This window comes from Pseudopipra pipra, chromosome 2 (assembly GCF_036250125.1).
Source record: "Pseudopipra pipra isolate bDixPip1 chromosome 2, bDixPip1.hap1, whole genome shotgun sequence".
Lineage (NCBI taxonomy): Eukaryota > Metazoa > Chordata > Aves > Passeriformes > Pipridae > Pseudopipra > Pseudopipra pipra.
Window position 1 is genome coordinate 8,811,996 of NC_087550.1, and position 22,511 is coordinate 8,834,506.

Here is a 22,511-nt window from a genome sequence, read left to right on the forward strand (position 1 = left end):
ATAAATTTAACTTCTGTGCTCTGGTGCTGTTTTAAGAAAGACTTTTGTGGGATCCTGCAGGGCTATAGAAATATTAGTGGAAAATACTTACAAACTGGTAATTTCTTGATAGACCTGCTCTCTGTTCCGTAGTTTCATCTCCCTTAAAAAGGACTCCAGAAATATTTTGCCCATGAAAGGCTAAAAAAGATTTTACTGGTAATCACTGCTGTATATTTGGGAGTATGCAAATATATGCAAATAATGAGGGTGGAAATGGCATTCACACAAGTGACTAACATTTCTCAGAAGTGCTTCATTTTATTGGGGTTTTTTTAAGATTTAGGCAGCAGAGCTGGAGGGCAGAAGCATGACTCAGATGAGACATCTCCAACTTTGTGTCATGGTGATGCACAGTCCGGTGTGTTCAGAGAATTAGAGCAGAGTTTGGGTTGGAGGGACCTTAAACCTCATCCAGTCCCACCCCCTGCCATGGGCAGGGACACCTTCCACCAGCCCAGGTTGCTCCAAGCCTTGGACAACATCCCTTCCAGGGATGGGGCAGCCACAGCTTCTCTGGGCAACCTGTGCCAGGGCCTCCCCACCCTCACAGCCAGGAATTCCTTCCCAATATCCCATCTAACCCTGCCCTCTGGTAGTGGGAAGCCATTCCCCCTTGTCTGTGTTATTACCTGAGCTATTCCCCCAAAGTGGGCTTTGAGTCTTCCTTCTCTCCCTTCACAGTGACCTAAATGCCAAAGGCAGTGGCAGAGTTTGGAAGAAGCCATGGCCAAGGCAGCTGCAGGAACCCGCTGGTACAGAGTCCAGCTGGGAAAGCAGTGCTCTGACTTCCCACGGAACCTGCAAGGCCAATGAATTTTCCAAGTGCTGGGGGGTGGTTTCAATCATGTTTTAAGCCTGTTTTTCTCTCGTGTTGTTGTGCCCTGCAGGCCACAGCCCCTTTCCTGCACATAGGAGCCCTGGCAGCAGTCACGGCGCTGTCCTGGTTGGTGGCGGGGCAGTTTGCACGGACAGAGAAAGCCAGTGAGTACCTCCCGTGGCCTTGGGGGGTCAGGGGCTGCTCAGGGGCTCTTGGGCCACTGGGTCCTCTTGTTGGCAACCAGCTGGCAGTGCTGGTTCCCTTCCCAGGGTTCAGTCTCCATCCCAGCCACGCCGGGGGGGGGGGTGGATGCACCCAGACCCCGAGACTCGCTTTGTGCACGCCGGGGCTGGAGCTGAAAAGGTGATTTTCAATGATGGAATGAGTAAAAGCATGCAGATTTCCATCAGTCTGTTTTAGGAAACATAAATGCAGCTCATGTGAGATGTTCTTCTCTGTAGCTCAGAAGTCTCTCCCTCCCTCTGTCTCTTTGGCTCTTGTTCACCTGGGTTCCCAGAAAGCCTTCATGGATTTGTTGGGTGTGGTGCAGCAGCACCCAAAGGGCTCAGCAGGGATCTGGTCCCCTGATCACAAACACATTAAGGTTGGAAAAGCCCTCAAAAGATCGAGTCCAACCATCCCCCAGCACTGCCAAGGCCACACTGACCCATGTCCCCAAGTGCCACATCCACAGGGCTGTTAAACCCCTCCAGGGATGTGGATCCCCCCACTCCCCTGGGCAGCTGTGCCAGGGCTGGACAACCCTTTCGGGGAAGAAATCTTCCCTAATATCCAACCTAAACTTCCCCTGGATGTTTGGGGGGCTGAGGGTTCTGCTTTAAATCCATACTGAGACGTGATCAGAGGTCTCAGGGAGCAGAGTGGTGAAGGACATGCTGTGCCAAACTGTTCCTTCAGGTTTTCCTGTGAAATTATTTGATCCTTCTGTGCCCTCAGAAGTGTTTTGCTCCAGGGCAGCCAGGGATGTTCTCAGACATTGGTGCCAGCTCCAGAAAAATATTGGTTTAATTGGTGTTTAACCTGCAGTAAAACACAAGCCCTGGAAGGATTTGGCAGCGCTTGCAAAAGACTTCCAAGAAGTGGGAGTTGAGAATGAGGAAATGTCTGAAGATGGAAAGATTTTGCTACCCAGAGAGCCCTTCCAGGAGAGAATTGTGCCTTAATTTATAAATGTGCCAGTAAGGCTGTACCTGGTGGTTCTTAACTGTGTCCCAGCATGTCGTGAGGGTGCCAATTGAGGAGGGTTTGTGGTTCTACCTGGAGCAGAAAGGAGGAATTCCTCTTTCTTTTTCTCTTTTTCTCTGCTGCCTTCCCTGAAAATAGCTTTTGATTATTTTTTTATTTTCCAGCATTTTTAATCTTTGCCTCCTTCATTCTTTTATTTTTTCTTGTTTCTCTTTTTTCTCATTTCTCATTTCCTTCTTTTTTTCTCATTTCTTTTTCTCGTTTCTTTTTTCTCTTTCTTTTTTCTTTCTATTGTTTCTCTTTTTCTTGTTTCTCTTTTGTTTCTCTTATCTTGTTTCTGTTTTCTTGTTTTTCTTTTTTCTTGTCTCTCTTGTTTCTCTTTTTTCCTTGTCTCTCTTCTTGTTTCTTTTTTCTTGTCTCTTTCTTTTTTCTTGTCTCTTTGTTTCTCTTTTTTCTTGTTTCTCTTTTTATTCTTTTTTCTTGTTTCTCATTTTGTTTCTTTTTCTTCTTTCTCTTTTTGTTTCTCTTTTTGCTTCTCTTTTCCCTCGTTTCTCTTTTTATTCCTTGTTTCTCTTTTCCTCATTTTTCTTTTCTTTTTTTTCTCATTTCTTTTTTTTTCTTTTTTCTCTCTCTTTCATTTCTTTCTTTTTTCTTTTTTCTCTCATTTCTTTCTTTTTTCTTTTTTCTCTTTCATTTCTTTCTTTTTTCTTTTTTCTCTCTCATTTCTTTCTTTTTTCTTTTTTCTCTTTCTCTTTCATTTCTTTCTTTTTTCTTCCTCTTATCTCTCTTCTTTCTTTTTTCTCTTCTTTTAGAAGCCAGGAAGCTGTTTTCCTTCTCTCTTTCTGCTCCTGGGTTCTTTTTTTGTTTGTTTGTTTGTTTTTAAGAAAAAAACACTCCTATCTCCTGATCTGAAAGTTATTTCAGAGTCATTTTACTTGAAAGGGAACTTACCTGGGCGAGGAACCTTCTCCATCTTGCACCCATTGCACCCCATTTGTTTTAAAGAGGGGGTTTTTATTTATTTATTTTGGAGGTCATCCCTTGAGTCCCAAAGCCTTTGCAAAATAAATAATAATAAAAAATAAAAAATGAAGTATTCTGCTGTAACTTGTGTGGTTTCAGGTGACTCCAGATAGCTCAGGAGTTCAGAGGTGCCTGCTGTCCTTTATAAGGAATAAAGTCTGTTGGGCACAAGGGGTGTTTCTGTTGCACTGTCAGCACCTTCCAGAGATTCCCAGAGAGCCTGGGCTTCGTGGGAGTCGCTGGTGGAGTGGGAGGCAGGACTGCTCAGCTGGCCCCAAGTGCTGCAGCTCCATCACAACCCAAGGGTTTATTTAGACATCTCCAGCCTAATCAGGAAAACATCAGTGCAGATGAGCTCTGCTCTCCTGCAGAACGTGCTGCAGAGGGAGGTGCAGTGCCGGAGCTGGGTGCTGCTGGTGAGCCAGCAGCACAAACACAATGATGTTAAATCCTGTTAAATGCTCAGCATGGTGCCACGGCCTGTCCTGAGCTCTGTGTGAGTGGCCACCTGTGTCTGCTGCCAGGCAGGGCAGAATCTGGTGCTGGCCCACCCAAAGGGTGGAAAATCAGCCACGTTTTAGGCTGCACTGCTGGGCTTTGAATAACCGACTGCACATTTTGCTTGCCCAATACAAAACGAAGTGAAAACCTCCTTCAGGACTTGATTTAGAATCATAGAACCAGCTGGGTTGGAAGAGACCTCCGAGATCATCAAGTCCAACCCTTGATCACCCTGCTGTGGTTCCCAGACCATGGCACTGATGCCACATCCAGTCTCATCTTAAAAACCTCCAGGGACGGAGAATCCACCACTTCCCTGGGCAGCCCATTCCAGTGGCTGATCACCCTCTCTATAAAGAAATTCTTCCTAATATCTAACCTAAACCTCCTCTGGTACAGCTTATGACCCAGCCCTCTTGTCTTGCTGATGGTTGCCTGGGAGAAGAGACCAACCCCCACCTGGCTCCCCCCTCCTGTCAGGGAGTTGTAGAGAGTGAGGAGGTCTCCCCTGAGCCTCCTCTTCTCCAGGCTGAACAACCCCAGCTCCCTCAGCCTCTCCTCACACCACTTGTGCTCCAGTCCCTTCCCCAGCCTTGTTGCTCTTCTCTGGACCTGCTCCAGGACCTCAATGTCCTTCTTGAACTGAGGGCTCCAGAACTGGACACAGCACTCTAGGTGTGGCCTCACCAGCGCTGAGTACAGGATTTATTTTTTTTTTTTTAATGGAATATGTTTTTCTCACGGGCTGTCTCCCTCTCTGCCCTCCCAGCCTCCCAGATGCTGATGTTCACTGCGTACCTCGCCGTTGTCGTTGCACTTTACCTCGTCCCCCTCACCATCTCCTCCCCGTGCATCATGGAGAAGAAGGCCCTGGCACCAAAGCCAGCCATCATCGGGCACCGTGGAGCACCCATGGTGAGTAGCCCCCCATGGTTCCACCCCTCTGCCCGTGGGGAGGCTCTGATTCCAGGGAGCAGGCACACCAGCTGGGAGTCTGAGCGCCCTCCTGACAGGAATTCCCGTGGGAATGAAGCTGGACATGAACCACCCCCCAGATGTTTGAGGTGCCTCACAAACACCAGGGCAATCCTTGCCTCGCTCAGGCTGGTTTGGGCATTGTTTTGGCTGCTGCTTTTCATAGAACCAGAGGATATCAACCTCAAAGATCATCCAGTCCCAAACCCCCCTGCCATGGCCTGGACACCTCCCACTAGAGCAGGTTGCTTAAGGCTGTGTCCAGCCTGGCTTCCAACACCACCAGGGATGGGGCAGCCCCAGCCCCCCTGGGCAGCCTGTGCCAGGGCCTCATCACCCTCACAGGAAAATATTCTCTTCCTAATATCTAACCTAAGTATTTCTTTTTGCTGGATTTTGCTCTCCAGGCTTGGCCCACGAGCTGGAGCAGTAGAAGCTTCTGGTAATTATTATTTTAGAGCTTGGGGCTCAGTGTCCATGTCCTTTGCAGGACCTCAGCAGCAGTGGTTGTACTCAGCTCACAGCAAAATGCCCTCCAGGATGTGGCAGTCTGCAAAAAACCAAGCTGTGCTGAGCCTGCTAGGGTGCCCCGTGCTCTTGCATTGCAGATCAGCATGAGAATGGGGGAGGTGGGGAAACATTCTGCCTCTGGGTAGACCTTGAAAGCATAATCACACAGTCCTTTCTTCTCCAAGGCTTCTGGACCTGTCCAGGTGGAAGGGAGAGCAGGTTGGCTTGCGCAGAGTCATGGAATGGTTTGGGTTGGAAGGGTCATCCAGTCCGGAGGTGTCCTAGGGTGGCACATCTCTAGTTTGGGGGCTTCTGCCCCCAGGTCTGTGGAGTGGTCACATGCCCATCTCTCTGTACTGGCTGATTGACTTCAAAGATTGCAGTGGAGGCACCGGCCTTGGGAATGAATTGGATTTTTTAAGGCATCCAGCTAACATTTTTGTGGCATTCAAAGCAGAAAGATCTGTATAGGCTGTTAGAAGCTGTTTTGCAGGCTGGAGTGTGCCTGAGCTCCTCTCCAAGCTCAGGGCTGTGCACTGGGAGTTTGCTGGGTGAGATAAACACCTGTCGTGACACAAGTATTTTATTTTAGTTCTCTTTATTCTTCATGTTTTCTTTCTCTAGCAGCCCCTTGAAGTGCCAGCTTCATTTGCATCACTCCTTTTAACTGCATTTCCCCTGTGGGTGGTGGGATGAAGTTCTGGGCACGAGAAATGCTTTTTCCTGTCCTGCTGAGTTTGTACCAACCACGAAGGCCAGAAGAAGCCAAGTGAGAACCTGGGCTCTGTGTGCTTTCTGCAAGGCAGGAAATCACAAACCCTGTGGGGAGATTCTCTTCCTGTGGGGTTTCCAGACCTGTGTGCCCTCCACAGCCTTCTAAAGGAACTGAACAGCAAACAAATCCCTTCTGTCCTTGAGGTATTTACAAAAACCTTATCTGGAGCAGGAATCCCAGCTGAGCCTTGGTCCTTTGCTTCTTGTTCTTCCTTGGAGCCAGCAAACACTTGTTGCAGTAGGGAATAAACCCTTCTGGGAGGTTCTGTTTGTGTGTTAGAGGCTGATGAAGAGCAGCAGTGGAGCTGTGCCAGGGCACAGCAGGGCACATCCCTCCTCTTCCCATTCCATGACACCCAGAGCTGGTTGGCTGTGAGCAGCAGGTGGTTTGCTCTGAGTCCCAGGAGAATCAAGATCAGGGACAAGCAAGCCTTGTTCCACCCCCCAGGCCACAGCCTGCATGTCCCATGAGGAGCTGGCAGCAGCTTTATCCAGCTGCTTTGCCTTTGCTGCACGTGGAGTGAGTGCCCTGGAACGGCTGAGGTGGGATGGGGAAGATGAGGACCAGAGTAGTCAAAATGTCCTTCTGTACTTCTGTCCGTGCCCAGCTTTTCACTGTGTCAGGTGTCACCTGGAGCTTGAAGAGCTGCAGTGCAAGCCCTCAGGTTGTCCTGCTTTGTTTTTTTGGAATTAAGAGTGGGGGAAGAAACCCCTGAGCTCATCTAAAGCTCAGGAGGAGCCTTGGCATTGGACCTGTGGAGGAGGATCAGAGAATCCCAGAATCACTGAGGTTGGAAAAGCCCTTCAAGGTCACAGAGCCCACCCTGTGCCCAATGCCTACCTTGTGCCCCAGCCCAGAGCACTGAGTGCCACATCCAGGCCTTCCTTGGACACCTCCAGGGATGGGGACTCCAAACCTCCCTGGGCAGCCCCTGCCAGTGTTTTTCTGCAAAGAAATTCTTCCTGCTGTCCAACCTGACCCTCCCCTGGCACAACTTGAGGTGTGTCCTGTTGTCCTGTCCCTTGTTCCCTGGGAGCAGAACCCGACCCCCCCCCAGCTCTCCCCTCCTGTCAGGGAGTTGCAGAGCCAGAAGGTCCCCCCTGAGCCTCCTTTTCTCCAGGCTGAGCCCCCCCAGCTCTTTTCTTTACATTAAAAAGGCTTTAGGCTGAAGAAAAACTGGTGGTTTTTCAGCTGGTTTGGGGGGCTTTGTTGCCTTGGTGGTTTTGAGGGCCTTTCTTTTGTTTTATCTTAGGTACTAAAACATTCTCACCATCTCTTTGGGGTGGCTTTGGGGTTTTTTTTTGCTTTGGTTTGTTGTACAGCTTATGCACATATTAAAAACGAGGGCAGTTGAGCTGTGTGCTGCCCAGTCTGTGGCAGCAAACAATCCCAGTTGGCATCTCCTGCCAGACCTGGAGAAAGGCTCGTGCTCACTGAGATAAATCCCTGTCAGCTCAGGGAGTCTTTCATTAAATCAACCTTCAGCTTTTCTGGGTGTGCAGGACAGTAATGAGCTCTCATCTCCTGTATGGAGTTATTAAATCCCTAATAGCTTTTGCTTATGAGTTTATCCTGTTGTCTAAGGCTGTTTGGGGTTGGTTTTTTTTCTTCTCTCTGTTTTGTGCTTTTCCCCTTCCTTTCAGTCTAGTTTAGCTATTTTCTGAAAAGTTGATCACAAAATCCCAGAATGGCTTGAGTTGGAAGGCACCTTTTAGACCCTCTAGTTCCAACCCCCCAGGGTTAGTTATGGATGTTCTCTAAAATATGAATCCTTGGGGATTAAACATACATTTTATTTTATGTTTTAGACAGAATTGTTAGTAAACTGGGCCACTAATGCTGAAATCCAGTGTACTGGCAGATCCCACACTAAGCCCCATACAGGAAACTTTCAAAGGGCATCATTTTACATCAACCCCCCCCCCCCAATTTTTTAGGTGTTACCGTAACCATGCCTTGTGGTTTTTTGTCCAATTCCAGATTAATATTGGAAAGGAGAGATAAGAGAGAGAAAATAATAATATTAATAAAAAAGCTCAGATTTCCAAAAGAACAAGAAAATATCCTTAAAACATGTTGATGAAACAAAAATGTGATCCTTTAGTGCAGCTCAGTGCACAGTCAGAGAATTCCAGGATGGTTTGGGTTGGGAGGGACCTTAAAGACCATCACATTGCACCCCCTGCCAGGGGCAGGGGCACCTTCACTAGACCAGCCAGAGGTGCTGCTGTTAGTTTGGAACAAAATATTCTGTCCAAGCTCCTTCCTTAACCTCCCCAACGTACAAATGATGTCATGATTTTTTTTTTTTTAAAGTCCTGGCTAATTAGTGGAAAAATACAACGTGGTGATGTCCAGAGCAAGGTTATGCTACTCTAACTAACACGGTTTCATAATCTTCCTTAAGGAGGGTTCAGAGCTCTTGACTCTGTTTGAATGCATTTGCAATGGATTTGGGAGCCCAAAAATAGTCCAAATGAGTTCATTCCCGGGTAATTTTGTAGGAATGACTTGCTGTGTCTCTGCAGCAGGGAGGAAAGAATAGCAGCCTGATTGTAAGGGGGGTGAGCCTTTCAAACCAAGCACAGAGAGGAGGAGCAGCTCCTCCAAACCCCGTCTGGCTTTCAGGGATGTAGGATTGTACAGGAGAGGGGATTTGGGCTGAAATCATTGCTTTGTGTCCCAAGTTCCTTTAAGAAGTTGGTTGACTCCATTGCTGCAAACATGGATTTAGGATGTAGACATAATGTGCCTGAATAGATATTGTATATGAATATTGTTTCAAGGGGGAAGCCCCTAAGAACCCCGGAGGGAGACAAACACAAGCAGAAAGATGGTACATTTATTTAGTTACTGCAGTTTTCCTGGGAAACCTTTTTTTAAAAAAAATCACACTAATGTCAGTAGTTTAATTCCTGTAACAGCAACTGTCCCACTTGGACGCATCTCTGCCTTAAATATGCTGAATTTGGGGATTCAGCTCCCTCTTTTTTGGAGGAATAGAGACAGGCTGGGATGATGGGAATACTTGTATCTCAGATTCTCCCTTCTCACAAAAAACCTCCCATTGCAGGGGTTATAAACTCCTGGTACAGGGGAATCTGCCTACTGAGTGGGGCCGGGGGAACCTCTGGGAATAGTTGGATTTTAGGGGACAAGGTTAAATCTGCTTTCCTGGCATTCTGGTTGATCTTCACTGGCTTCTGCCCTCGCTGTGAGTGGCTCGTTCAGTTCCTTGCAGTGGAAGGGCTGCAGTGAGGTCTCCTGGGGGCCCCTTTACGCACTGGAAGGTTCTCTGGGATCTCCCCAGAGCTGGACACCCCCCGACTCTGCCAGCCTGGCTCCGCAGGAGGGGTGTTTATGGGGCTCTGGGTGCAGCTGATGCTTGAGGTGGTGTCACATCTTGAGCTGGGGCTTGTGTTGCACGTGGCCAGCTGGCTTTCTCTGGCTCAGCTCTCTCTCCTTTGAGGACTCCTCGCTGTTTCCCCCTCGAAAAGCCAGCATTGAGCATCGTGCTGGAGAGAGAGGATCACCTTGTGGGGTTAGCCTGTGGGAACCTGAGCCGCTGGGGAAGGGGAACCCGAGGTACTGAGGAGCAGCCCAAGGAGACAGGAGCGAGTCTGGATGGCATCTCCGGGGCTTCTTTGCGCGGCTGCTGCTCTCTGCTGACGGCTCTGGGCATCGGACACGTGGAAAAAAACCTCCCTCAGCTCGACCTTGGGCGACCCAGCGCTGGGCTGGGAACAGGGGGGTGCCTCTGTCTTCGCCTAAACAAGCCTGGCTTTGACTGGGAGCTTTTTTTAGGAAGATAACGTGCCCCCGTGTTGCCTTTGTTGAACAAACATCCCAGTGAACCGGTCCTGGTGTGCGGCTGGAGCCAGAGGAATGCAGTGAGGTAGCAGGGCTGGGAGAAGGTGGTTGCTGAAATTTGGTCTGATTGTTTTACCCCCGAGGGTGTAAAGTGATCAGCTTGTAAGGAAACAAATGGCACCTTAGATGCTTGAGCGGGTTTTTATCTGTATTTATTTTTGTGTGTATCTTGCTCACGTGGTGCAATTAGGCCTTTGCTCTTAATTGTTCCTCTTTCCAACCCCTGAGTGGGCCTTGAAAATCATGGGTTGTGAAAGCTTGTATCTTGATGCAAACTTGGTCCTGTCCGTAGGGATAAATTTTCTAGGCTTAAGGCTGCTTTTTAATTATTGTTAAAATTCACTTTGACATTTATTATTAGAGAAACCATCTGATTTTTAGTCTAATAGATGACTTTATTGAATTACTAGATGCAGAAATAAAATGCCTGGTACCCAATGTGTGGTCTAGTTGTTCTTCCTGGTGGGGGTAACACCCTGCTTTATGATCTATAAATATGCATTTCTTTCTATAATGGCATTTGAAACACTTGTTTGCATAGAAAAGTAGAAGAATGAAGAACTCTGAAGGTGTAACCTGCAAAACAAGATTGTTTTGGCTCCCTGATATCTCCAAACCTGCCTCCCAGCATCCTTGCTGATGTTACTGTGTGAACTTTCCACTACATACCAGTGACCTCTCATTGCTTTTGGAATATTTTTTTTCCCCGCAGTTGGCACCAGAAAACACTCTGATGTCCTTCCAGAAGGCAGTGGAGCAGAAGGTGTTTGGAGTCCAAGCTGATGTTGTACTGAGGTAAGTCAGGGGGCTGGTCAGTCTGAGACTGTCTGGGCACAGTCCAAACCCCTGGTGGGTCTTTCCTGTCTGGTGGTTTCTGCTTTTCCCCATTGGAAAGGGCTGTGGTGAACACATTCAATAACTCCTGCATGTCTCCCACATCCAATAACTCCTGTGTGTCTCCCACATCCAGTAACTCCTGCATCTCCTACATCCAATAACTCCTGCGTCTCCCACATCCAATAACTCCTGTGTGTCTCCCACATCCAGTAACTCCTGCATCTCCTACATCCAGTAACTCCTGTGTGTCTCCTACATTCAATAACTCCTGTGTGTCTCCCACATCCAGTAACTCCTGCATGTCTCCCACATCCAGTAACTCCTACGTGTCTCCCACATCCAATAACTCCTGTGTGTCTCCCACATCCAAAAACTCCTGCCTGTCTCCATTTGTAATGCACAGATGCTCCTAATTGTTTCCCTCAGATGGTGGTGAAAGGTGAATTTGTCCAGTTGGGGGAACCTGGATCCCTTTGTCACAAAACTAATCTCCATTTGCAGGAAGGCTGGAGTTTATCTTTGTTTTATCACAGTGAGATACAGCACCTGCTTTCTAACCTGGCTCTTGGTGATCCCTCACTTTGTCTCAGTTCCAGTTATAAATTCAAGAAAGACTCAAAGCAGATGTTTTATTTTTTCCCTGACTTGCTTTGGAGGTTTATGTTGATGGAAAGGTGTTTTTGCCTGGTGGGGGGAAGTTTAATTGTTAATTGCTTTCTTTTTACCTTGCATAATTTTTTTGAGAGAAAATTATTTGAAAACCAAAGGACTTTCTTCACATCAGGGAGTGGAAGGTCACTGTGGAAGGATGAAGTCTGAATTGGGATGTGTGTTATACAAGTCTTGTTCTTTCCAAAATTAGTTCAGTAACTGCTGGGAAGGACAAGTACTCGAGTGCCCAGCTCGCAGATGAGCACTTGGCTCGTGTGGCTGAACCAGTCACTTCCATTAACACTGGCCAAGGAGAAAGGTGGACTTTGGGGAGGAGGAGAGCTGGAAAAGCTCCAAGAGCTCTCCACACTGCCTCTCCTCAGCTATCCCAGAGGAGCACTCCAAACACCCTTTACTTGAACAATGCTCTTGATGGCCCAATTACCTGAGCCCTCTCTGGGAGCACAAGTGCCTTTAGGAAAAGAGGATTCCATTGAGTTTCAGGCTGAAGAAGTGATAGCAATGCAGCTGGCAGCACTTCTGGGAGGGGGTCATGGCACCACACCCACTGCTGTCCTTACCCCTCTGAAAGATGCTCCTTGTGCCTGTGGCTGGATGGGTCCCTCCAGCCAGGGAGATCCCTCTTGGAATGTTTCCGTGCCCTTGTAGGCACATATCAGCCGCGGGTGGGCAGCTTGAACATACCCTCAGACCCATCCCACCCTGCTCCCTGCCTGTCACACCTCCCAGAGCAGTGGCCCTGGTTACAAAGCCAGCTTTGCTCCAGGCAGCGGGAGCACGGCATCACTGCTGTTCCTATCTCTCTATCTCCTCCCCCCTCCCACAGCTCTTCTTCTAAAGCTCCAGGTCCTGTCTCTGAATTATTGTTTCAAACCTGTGCCTGCCAATACCTTGTGGTTAACCTTGAGTGGTGCTGAGTGACTCCGTGGTGGGGAGAGTTGGAAAGGAGGGAACAAATGTTAATTGCCCCATAGGTTTCCACACTGTGGGAACAGCTTAGTGGTGTCTGATGAGATGTTAACACTCCAGCTCCTGTGACCCTTAAACACCCCACACTCTTCACTTGTTTAGCATATTTTCTTTTTTTTTCTTTTTTTTTTTTTTTTAACTGTATTTATTAAAATCCCTCCTGACTGCAGGAGCATGGTGTGCTGAGCATGGGGTTGCTGTGTCAGCATGTTACTGTGGGCTGGGGGGAGTGTTGGCCCAGCACATTGCTGGAAACAGCAAATAAAGATATCAGTGACCTCTGTGATAAGGGACTTCTGCAGGCACTGGTAAAGCTGAGGCAACATTTGCTCCATCATCTAAAACTGGGTTTCATTTTCCATAGAGCTCTTGGGGCTGAGTGCTTTGGGTCGTCTCCTAATTCAAATAGGATTTTTATTTTCATCCCACCCCTTTTCCAAGCCCTATCTGAGTCTCCTGTTCTGAAGGTGGGCTCTTTGCTTTGGAAAATGTCATTGTTATCAGGCTGGCTTTGTCCTGATTTCTGAGTGCGGACAACTGTCCCTCTGCCCCTGATAGAAACCATTCCTGCCCTGCATGGGGTCACCACTGACTTGGGCACTGAAAATTGGATGAAGGAAAGTCTAAAGCATTTTCTGTGTTTCCCAGAACCTTTGTTATGTAATATCTAGGTGACTTTAAAAACCCAGGGCGTACATTTGGCTGTTTAATTTCATCTGAGAGTTGGGGTTTCTTCAACATGCATGAACTTAACAACTCACGTGGGTGTGGCTGTTTCCTGAAACCAGTTTTCAATTGGAAAAGGCAGTTTCAGAGCATTTTTGGTAGTTTGGAATCCTTGCATCTTGCTGAAAGCCTTGATGTTCACATCCAGTCTGAGAGCCTTTGAAAATCTCACTCATTTTCTGCTCTGAACAGTTTGAGGATAGTTTGTGTGTGTTTGTCTGTGCATCCAGGAAAACCTTGGATGTTTCAGGGAGCTGCAGGTGCTGAGAAAGCTTTGGTTTATGTGAGCATTCAGGGTGGGAGTTCCTGTCCAAACTGCCTGAGTTTGACAGTCTGGAAATCTTTGAGGGGATAGTGGGGAGGTGGGATGGAGGGATGGGTGAGGGATGGACAGAGTTGTGTTGTGTATGAATGGCTGCCGACATCCAGCAGGTATCTAAGAGATGTTTTCCTCAGGGTGCACCTCAGCTGCTCTTGAGGATGCTGGGGGGTGTTGAGCTGGTTGAGACCTTCGCAGTGGTTTTGATGTGAAGCTGTGAGGGAGGCTGGAGTGGGAAGGGGCATTTCTCTCCTGCTGTGAGCGTGGCTGTGCACCTCCTCCTGTAACAGGGCCCCTCTGCCTTTGCAGCCACGATGGAGTTCCGTTCCTGATGCACGACAGGACACTCAGGAGAACCACAAACGTGGAGGAGGTGTTCCCAGAGCGGGCCTACGAGCACTCCTCCATGTTCAACTGGACTGACCTGGAAAAGCTCAACGCTGGGGAGTGGTTCCTTCAGGTGTGTACCACAGAGCCATGGCCATGGCGTGACAGCTCGTGCCTAAGTCCTCTTGGAGGTGGAAAGGTGGAGATGACACATCTCCTTGGTGGTGTGGGCCGAAGTGCAGCGAGACCAAGTGTCCATGAACCACATGTAGTTTGTCTCTACTAAACTTGGTCTAAAAGACATGTTGTCTTTCTGTGCCACCTGGAAGAAGGGGCCTTAATGCCTGGTTGACACCAGAAAGAACTTCAAGACCCCCAGGAGGGTGAAGGTGATTATAAAGAGGGCAGAAAAGAAAGTGTGTTATAAGCTGTTCCTTTCTCTTGAATTTCCTTTTGGACACAATCATCTTCACAGAGAAAAAGTAAGGAATTCAGCCTGGGGGAGTCTGGACTTTGTGGCAGTGATACTGGGATGTGCTTTGCTTTCAGAATGATCCTTTCTGGACAGTGGGGTCTCTCTCAAGGTCTGACTACTTGGAAGCTGCCAACCAGTCAGTCTGCAAGCTGCAGGACATGCTGGAGGTGATCAAGGACAACACATCACTCATGCTGAACTTCCAGGACCTGCCATCAGCTCACCCCTACTACAGCACTTACATCAACATCACCCTGGAAACCATCCTGGCATCTGGAATTCGGCAACAGGCTGTGAGTTCTGGGGGGTTGGTGATGTTTCCAAAACTGCCTTCCTTGTGGTTTCCCTGAGTCCTTGAGTGTCTCCATTTGGGCATCAATCCTTGAAGGATTCACTTTGGACAGCTGATTGGAAGTGCCACCCTGTGCTAGGATGTCGTGCTGGGGAGGACTGGGATGGGCCTCTGAAAGCCTCCCAGAGTGGTGGCTGATGCAGCAGTGAGGGGGCTTGACAGCACCTCGGGGTGTGCTAATGGTAGTGTGGCCAAGAGATGGAGGGATGTGATAATTCCCAGCAATCACAGCATCCCAGACTGGTTTGGGTTGGAAGGGACCTTAAAGATTATGTTGTCCCATCCCCTGCCATGGGCAGGGACACCTTCCACTAGCCCAGGTTGCTCCAAGCCCCGTCCAACCTGGCCTTTGACACTCCCAGGGATCCAGGGGCAACCACAGCTTCTCTGGGCAACCTGTGCCAGGGCCTGCCCACCCTCCCAGGGCAGAATTCCTTCCCAATATCCCACCTATCCAACCATCTAGAGGTGTGGGAGGCTGTATTTCCCAGACAATTAGTGTGGCAGATGAGGCAGGCCCTCGCGTCCCAGCCTTGGGGACCCCTCAGCCACGGCCTGTGCTCTGTCCCGCTCCCTGCCAGGTGATGTGGCTGCCGGACACGGAGAGGCAGCTGGTCAGGCAGGTGGCCCCGGGGTTCCAGCAGACCTCCGGCCTCAAGCTGGACACGGAGCGCCTGAGGGAGAAGGGCATCGTGAAGCTCAACCTGCGCTACACCAAGGTGACGAGCGAGGATGTCAGGTACAGCCCTGCTGGCACGCTGCCCACCTGCATCCCCGTGCCCTGAGTGCATCCTTTCCTCATCATCCCAGGCTGTCCTGTCTGCCCAGAGGTTTCCTTCCAGATGGACTTGCTCTCGAAAGCTCCAGCTGTGCAAGCTTTTCCCTACCCGTGATGCAGAACCCAGCCAGGCTGTTCCTGGGGGTGCCCAGCTGCCTGTGACAGCCTCTACATGCTAATTCAGTATGTGCTGGTCCCCTTGGAAATACAGTTGTATGAATTGGCTGATTGTTATTACACTCTCAGCTCTGGGAGGAAGTGGAGGCTGTTCGCTCCGAGTGCTGTTCCGTCCTCATTAGCAGCTGCCCTTTGCTTCCACTCGCCTGCTCCAGAGTTGCTCCCACAGAATTGTGATTAGTCCAAAAGCTGGAAACGCTTTCAGAAATGTGTCTCTGCAGAGAATTCACCCATTTCATTCCTGTCCTGTATCAGCTTTTCAGGCTGATCAGCTCATCTCTTCAATGAGACGGGCACAGGGTGGGCTCCTCTGCTGTATTTGCACCATGTGGTGTGTTGGCTCCAGCTTTGCCCCCTTTCTCAGGGAGGGCAGATTGTTTCTAGTAGGGCTTTTCTATTTTTTGAAGCTTAAATGCTTGAAAACTAAACAATATATATCTCCAAAAGAGCTGCCTTGCTGTATGTTTGAGCTGGAAGTAGGGAAGAGCTGAGCCAGTGGCTGTTTGAGAGCATGGCCCTATTTAACATAATCCATGGTGTCCTTCCTTGGCTGCCAGCTTTACCTGTGGGATAATTCCTGCCTGGTTTTCCCCCCATGTATTTGCTGTATCCCATGGAGAGAACCCTATGCCAGTCTCCCATCAATCCCCCCTGAGCTGTCTCCCAAATCAGACCCTGAGTGCTTCCTGAACCCTGAAGACCTTGTGGTGCCCTGTCAAACATTGCTGCAGTCCTGGTTTAACAAAGTGCTCTCAATCCCCCCCAGAATCAGCACCTGGACATCACATTGCTGTGACAACCACCTCTGCCCTTGAGCATCCCTCTGGAGCAGCTTTGAGCTGTGTCCACATCCTGTCCCGATCCCTTCCACCTCCAAGTGCTTTGCCAATATTAAATTGCAGGGATTAGTCTGTGCTGCCAGGGTGAGGGGGATTAGTGATGCTTCTTCTTCACAGATAAGGAAACAGAGCAATTATGCAAATCTGGGGCCCCGGAAGTCACTGCCAGTGCCTGGTTTGCTGCTGGCAGCTCCTGGACCCCCAGCTTGCAGCTGTAGCTTCTTGGAAAATGCCCTCAGGAAACTGGAAGCTGTGACTCTGCCACTGTCCCCAAAACAAGGGCGTGGAAGTTGTAGGAATTGATGGTGGAGGCAGGTGTGTCAGTGTTTAATTAAGCAAATTGCCTGTGAATTGTTAGAGGCCCCTGAGCCAGATGCTGATTTTGCATCAACCTGGCGAGGTGGTTGTCACAAGTACACTCCATGTCCCTCATTCATGGGGAAGCTTTTGAGATGGTCTGTGGGCTGGGTCAGACAGCAGCCAAGAGGGCAAGGAAGGTCTAGAGTTCAAACCTTTGGGCTGCAGCGCCCTTGGGTTGCTTAGGAAGTGTTAAAAAAACCATTTCCTGCAATTAATTCCAAGCGACTTGGGTGGGGATGGCAGGGGCTCTGCTCTGGGAGCTGAGGCTCTGAGGTTTGGGGAGGGTCCTGCACGTCACCCTGTGTGTCTCCTGGCAGGGACTATGCCATGGCCAACCTGAGTGTGAACCTGTACACGGTGAACGAGCCCTGGCTGTTCTCCATCCTCTGGTGTGCTGGGGTCCCCTCGGTCACCTCCGACAGCTCCCACGTCCTCCGCAAGGTGCCTTTCCCCATCTGGCTCATGGTAAGGCTGGGAAGGGGCCCCTGGAAGGGAGGGAATGCAGTGGAGAGGTGTTGCCCACCACATGTCCAGTGGGATCTTCCAGGAGGGTTTGGTTGGGTTTAAGGTGCTGTTTTGGAGCCCACAGAGCTCAGAGCCAATGTCAGCACATGAAAGGAGGGAGGGTTTAACACTGTTCCTGTTGGCAGTTTTTCCTGATAACATCATTCTGGATGACAGCCTGGCCTTGGGAAGGTCATAAACGCTGTGATTTACACCCCACCCCTGCAGCTCTGTGCTTTTCTTGCTCCTTGATGGTAACTTCAGCCATGTGTGGTCTCTCTGTGGTTGCACAAACCAGAAGGTTTAAGGTCTGCTTCTGTTTCTTGTCTTGCAGCCTCCAGACGAGTACCATCTAATCTGGATCACGTCTGATCTCATTTCATTTATCATAATTGTAGGAGTTTTTATATTCCAGAAGTAAGTAGCCTTGTTACAGCTCATCTCTCGTGCATTTGTGACGTGTGTTTTTGTCCAGAGCCTGGGGTGGAGATGGGAGAGAGGCTCTGCTCCTCAAAACTTGGACTGTGATAGCAGGGAAAGGTTTATTTAAAAATCCACGTGAAGATCCAAGCAATAATTCCGCTCCCAAGATGTTGATACAGAACTGGAGGCAGTTGCTGCTACCTTTTAAAAAGCACGAGAGATCTCAAAATAGCAGCAATAGATGCCTTGCTTTGCTCTTAAACACATGTGGAAGAGAAACTGTAAATGCTTTAGGGAAATGGATGTTGAGAAAGACATAACAATACTTTAAAAGAAAAAGAATAGGGGGGTTTTGAGATTCCACCATGAGAGTCTTCAAAAAGAACACGTTATATTTTTCTTAAATCAGTTTGTTCTTGTTTGGAGGAAGAAGAAATAGAAATATTACAGAATCACAGAATGGTTTGGGTTGGAAAATCACCTTTTTGGGGCAAACCAGAGCTGCTCCCTTGCTGCAGGGACAAGGGGGTGGGTGGGAGCAGAGCCACCGCTTTGATGTGCTCGTCCTGTGTCCTCCGCATGGCTTCTCTCCTCCGTAGGGTAGGGATTGCTCCTGCTCTTCTGCTCCGGTGACAGGACTGTGGCAGCCTCTCCAGAGGGGGAATACCAACTGGGATGACTTCTAACTAACCTTTTTTTGCCTCTTTGCCTTGTTTATTTTCTTACTGCTCTGACTGTTGTGCACGTTCCTCCTCTTTCTCTCTCTGCTGCATTCTGGCATCTCACAGCTATCACATGATCAGGTAATTCTGGTGCTTTCCTCCTCTTTCTCTTTTTCATTCAACCTTCCTTTCTCTCTTTCTTTCTCCCTCTCTGCTATGGCTTCACTGCAGATGGACAGGGTAGGATGCAGCTTTTCCCGATGCTTTCAAACATCTGGCTTTGTGGGGGGACCAGGAGGGGTCAAACACTGGGCAGTCCACAGCCACCACCACCACAGGCATCTGATGCTCAAGCCAGAGGATGTTTTGAAGGCAATCTGACCTTCTGTGGCAATGGTCTTAAGTCACTACCTTTTAAAACAGCCCTGTTCTGAGGCCCTGTGGCACGTTGTAACTGGGAAATTCCCAGTGGATGTAATGCTCTCTCCCAGGCAAAATAGCCCCTTCCTTCCTGTATTTGCCAGAGGTTTTTGAGACCAACCTCTTCTAAATTGTTCGATTCTCAAGAAAATCATGTAACCTGTTCAGTGATACACAGTAGCCCTCCTCTGGCCCTGGGAATGATTTAGAAGGGCTGAGAGCTGGAAAGGTTTGGCTGCACTCAGAGCTTGGGACCTTCCAGGAGTCTCGTCCCAGTTACACCGCTGTGGAACTGGAAAGGCAGTGTGAAAACAGAGAGCATTGCCCTTGGGAAGGGAATGAGCCTGGGATGCTGGATTTGAAGTGCCATCACTTGGGAACCCAGCTTTCTCCTTTCCCTCCCCAGTCGTTGTCGCTGTCCTGCAGTAAAGCCTTCGCCGTGTCCCTCCTTGGACCAAACTCTCCCCGTGTTCCCTCCTCCCTTCCTCCTGCTGTGTGCCCTGGGGTCAGATTCCCAAGGACTTGGTTGCTCCCTGTCTGTGCTTACCAGCCCCCCTCCCTGTGCCCACCCCCAGCCTCAGGGTTGGCCACCAGCAAGCAGTGCCTGGCACTTGGGGTGTGGCATGTCCCCAAAACAGGGCCTGGCTGCAGGGAGCTGGGTGTTCTCCCCTTCTCCAGCTCCCCTTCCCTCCTTAGCTCATGGAAAAGGAGAAGGCAGGCATGGAGGAACTGGGCAGGCTTTAGGATGGGACCGTTTGTGGCTGGCTTGGCTCTGTGCTCGCTCCATCTTCTCACCTCAGCACCGGGGACCTGCCTGCCCCTCTCCCACCCTTTTCCCTGCCATTTTAGCATCTCCCCTCCCACCCAGGGCTCCGGCTGTGGCCCTAACACAGTGTGTGCTGTCTCTGTGTTGTTGTCCCAGTATTTTTTAGTCTGTTCCCACCCCGTGTCCGTCTGGTCTGCTCTGCCGCCAACCTCCCAGAACAGGACCTTCCTGCTGCCTCTCTGGCCCTTTTGCACGCTGCTGTCCCAAACGTGGCCGAGCACAACACAGCCCAAGGGGGTAGGAGAGGTGCTATTTTCTATTAAACCAGCTTTTTTGGAGACCCAGAGGCCGCTGAGCACAGCACGGAGTGTTTGGTGTGGTGTTGGTTGGAGTGGCACCGTGGTTAAATGTACTCGTGGCTCTTCTAAGAGGATGTTTCAAAGTACCCCTGAAAAATGGGGTTACCCTCTCCTGGCTTGTTCACCCAGAGCAAGGCACCCCTGTGAGAGGAGGCATCACCTCCTCGTGCATGTTTTCCCACCCTGGGTGTGAGCACAGCCACCCTGGGAGATGGAGAGCAGAGAGCAGTGCTTGTTCCTCTAGGCAGGAGGAGAAACGCCCTTAGTCCCTGGAATCCTTGGAGTCTGGGCTCTCTGTGCCTCACGATGACCCACGCTCTCCATGGGGTGTCTGGGAATGGGCCCTGCCTTTTGGCCACACAGCCCAGCCTGGTGCTGGAAATCCTGGTGTGTGGGCAGAGAAAAGACTCGTTGTTGTAGAGGCATGTTTTGGTCCTGATTTGTAGTTTAAGGAGGGTCTTACCCTGTGAGGTCTTGCAACCACGTTGACTTTAGTGTCCCTTGCAGGCAGATCCCACTAAGGCAAAAAATGCTCTTCTTCCAGGTCAGAGTGGCTCAGTTTAGATGATGATGATGATGGAAGAGAAATTTAATTTTTTAATTTTTTTTTGAATATACTTTAATGTCTTTGCCTCTTTCTGTTTCCTCTGTGTTTCCTCTGTGTTTCCTCTGCGTTGCTTCTGTCCGTGGGTCTGTGAGTTGCGTTGTGTTGCCATCCCACCCGTCCTTTTCTCTGTAGCATTCTCCTTCATCCATACCCTGGTCAAAGCCTGATGGTGCAGTGTCACCCACTGGGATTTGGGAAGGGGGTGGAAACCCCGAGGAATTGACACCAGTTAGATTTTCCTGGAAAAAAAATTGCAGAAGCTCTTTTGTCGTCGCGGCTTTGTCGGGCAGGTGCTGCAGACCCAGGCTGGAAATTTGTGAGCTCCTCAAATGCTCTGCTCCTGGGGCTGGGTTAGGAATGTAAGAGAAGGTGATTGGCACCTAGAAATAAGTAAATGAGTAAATAATCACCTTCTCCTGTGTGGGTGAGCCACTAGATGGTGCCAGAAGATCAGAAAGCCCAACAGCCACCCTAAAGCCCTGCTGCTTCCCCATCAAATAGCTTTATGGGGTGCCTGGCTCTGGCAGGGAGAATGGGATTTAACTGAAAGCCTTCCTCTGTGGACAGGAGGCAGGAGGAATGGTGTGGGGGGTGGGCTATGAAAGCCTGGCCTAAGCAACAGCCTGTGCCAGGGCTGGACAACCCTTTAGGGGAAGAAGTGTTTCCTAATAGCCAATCTGAACCTCCCCTGACACTATTTGAGACCATTTCCTTGCTGTGTCTCAGTTTAGAGACTTCAGATTGCCTTTGAGCAATTTGAGGTCCCTTCTCCCACGAACCTGAGGGTGAGGAAAAGGTTCTGGATTCTTTACTTGGCTCGGTGCCTTGTTCTGTTCCCTCTTTCCAGCCCTGAGAGTTAAACTGCCCCTACATCCTTTGGACAGCTGGAGAGGGCTGTGGGGCAGCTGCAGCCCTTGATGAAATCGGTCCCTGGGTGTAATTCCTTGGTGAGATTGGGATGTTAACATGACCTGCCTGCGTGAGATGCCACGCTCATCTCCCAACATCCTCCTGCCATGGGGGGTTGTGTCGGTGCCAGGGAGCAAAGGCCTCAGGGGCTCTGGGGCTTGGTGGTGGCCACTTGCATTAAAATGCTCCCACATCTGGGGGGTCCCAGCCCCTGACCTGCCGCTCCCGCCTCGCAGGTGGCGCCTGGGGAGCATCAGGACCTACAACCCGGAGCAGATCATGCTCAGCGCTGCCGTGCGCCGCTCCAGCCGCGACGTCAAGATCATGAAGGAGAAGCTCATCTTCTCAGGTAGGGCTGGTGAGGGGCCCTGTGCTGCTCCCCTCAGTGCCACCCTGCTGGGGGAGGAGCTGCTCGTGCCTCAGGGTGGCTGCACTGACCCGGCTGGCTGAGCTGGCGGGACGTGCTCGTGGCTCATCTGGGACGGGGGTGGGAACGAGATGATCTTTAAGGTCCTCTCCAACCCAAACCGTTCTGGGATTCATCCCAAGTTGGTTCAGGGATGATATCCCCGCTTTCTCTGCCCTTCCCAGAGATCAACAACGGCGTGGAGCCCACGGATGAGTTGTCCTTCTGCTCTGAGAATGGCTTTGCCAACGAGATCCTCACCCCCACGGACCCCCGGGACTCCAAGCTGCGGATGAACTGAGGGGCTCTGGGCCAGCCCCGTGTGCTCCCTGGCAGTGAGAGCCGTGCTCTTCTGCTCCCTGTGGGATGGGAACCCTGGAGGAACTGCTGGTCGGGCAGAGACCCCTTCCCATACCCCACCACTAACTGCTCCACCTCCCTGGTTGTGAGGTTGGGGGGCTTATTTTTGTAAATATGTAGAAAATTTGAATTTTTTTTGTCTGGGTTTGTTTTGTTTTTTTTTGAGTGTAATTTTTCCAGGGCATGAGTGGAAGTACCATGTTCATTAAACCCTCAACCTTATGGCTGAAAGTATTTGAATCTTGATGTGAAAGCCTGAGTCCCCTTGGGGGGTTCTGGGAACATGTTGGACGTGTGTCCCTGTTCTCCCCCTTGCCCTTCCCCTACCCTTCCCTTGGTGCAGCGACTGTGTAGCTGAACGTTGTGGTGTTCTTGTGAAGTGTTGATTTTGTTATGGGTTTTTTTCTGTTTCTCCCTCGTTCCCCTTTTCCTGGGCAATTAAATTGTAGCTCTGATGCACCAGGAGGCTGTTTGGAGGAGAGAAGCTTTCCTGGGAGAGGAACCTTCCCTGCTGAAGCTCAGAGCCAGGGAAGGGGTTGCACTGG

General features: G+C 49.9%; 1 protein-coding gene across 2 annotated transcripts in view; it reads left to right on the forward strand.

Moving 5' to 3' along the window:
* The window catches only part of GDPD5 (glycerophosphodiester phosphodiesterase domain containing 5), a 110,697-nt gene extending 88,491 nt beyond the window's left edge, over positions 1 to 22,206 (forward strand). The window contains exons 7-17 of one of the 2 annotated variants that reach the window (XM_064643959.1): positions 930 to 1,023; positions 4,359 to 4,504; positions 10,432 to 10,514; positions 13,552 to 13,702; positions 14,119 to 14,337; positions 14,978 to 15,135; positions 16,868 to 17,015; positions 17,389 to 17,471; positions 18,266 to 18,280; positions 21,437 to 21,549; positions 21,792 to 22,040. In XM_064643959.1, the coding sequence (XP_064500029.1) occupies positions 930 to 1,023; positions 4,359 to 4,504; positions 10,432 to 10,514; positions 13,552 to 13,702; positions 14,119 to 14,337; positions 14,978 to 15,135; positions 16,868 to 17,015; positions 17,389 to 17,471; positions 18,266 to 18,280; positions 21,437 to 21,549; positions 21,792 to 21,907 (1,326 nt within the window). In that variant the 3' untranslated portion in view covers positions 21,908 to 22,040. Of the gene's footprint in view, positions 1 to 929; positions 1,024 to 4,358; positions 4,505 to 10,431; positions 10,515 to 13,551; positions 13,703 to 14,118; positions 14,338 to 14,977; positions 15,136 to 16,867; positions 17,016 to 17,388; positions 17,472 to 18,265; positions 18,281 to 21,436; positions 21,550 to 21,791 lie in introns of both variants that reach the window. The other variant, XM_064643958.1, reaches the window with a different exon arrangement.
* Positions 22,207 to 22,511: the final 305 nt, after the last annotated feature.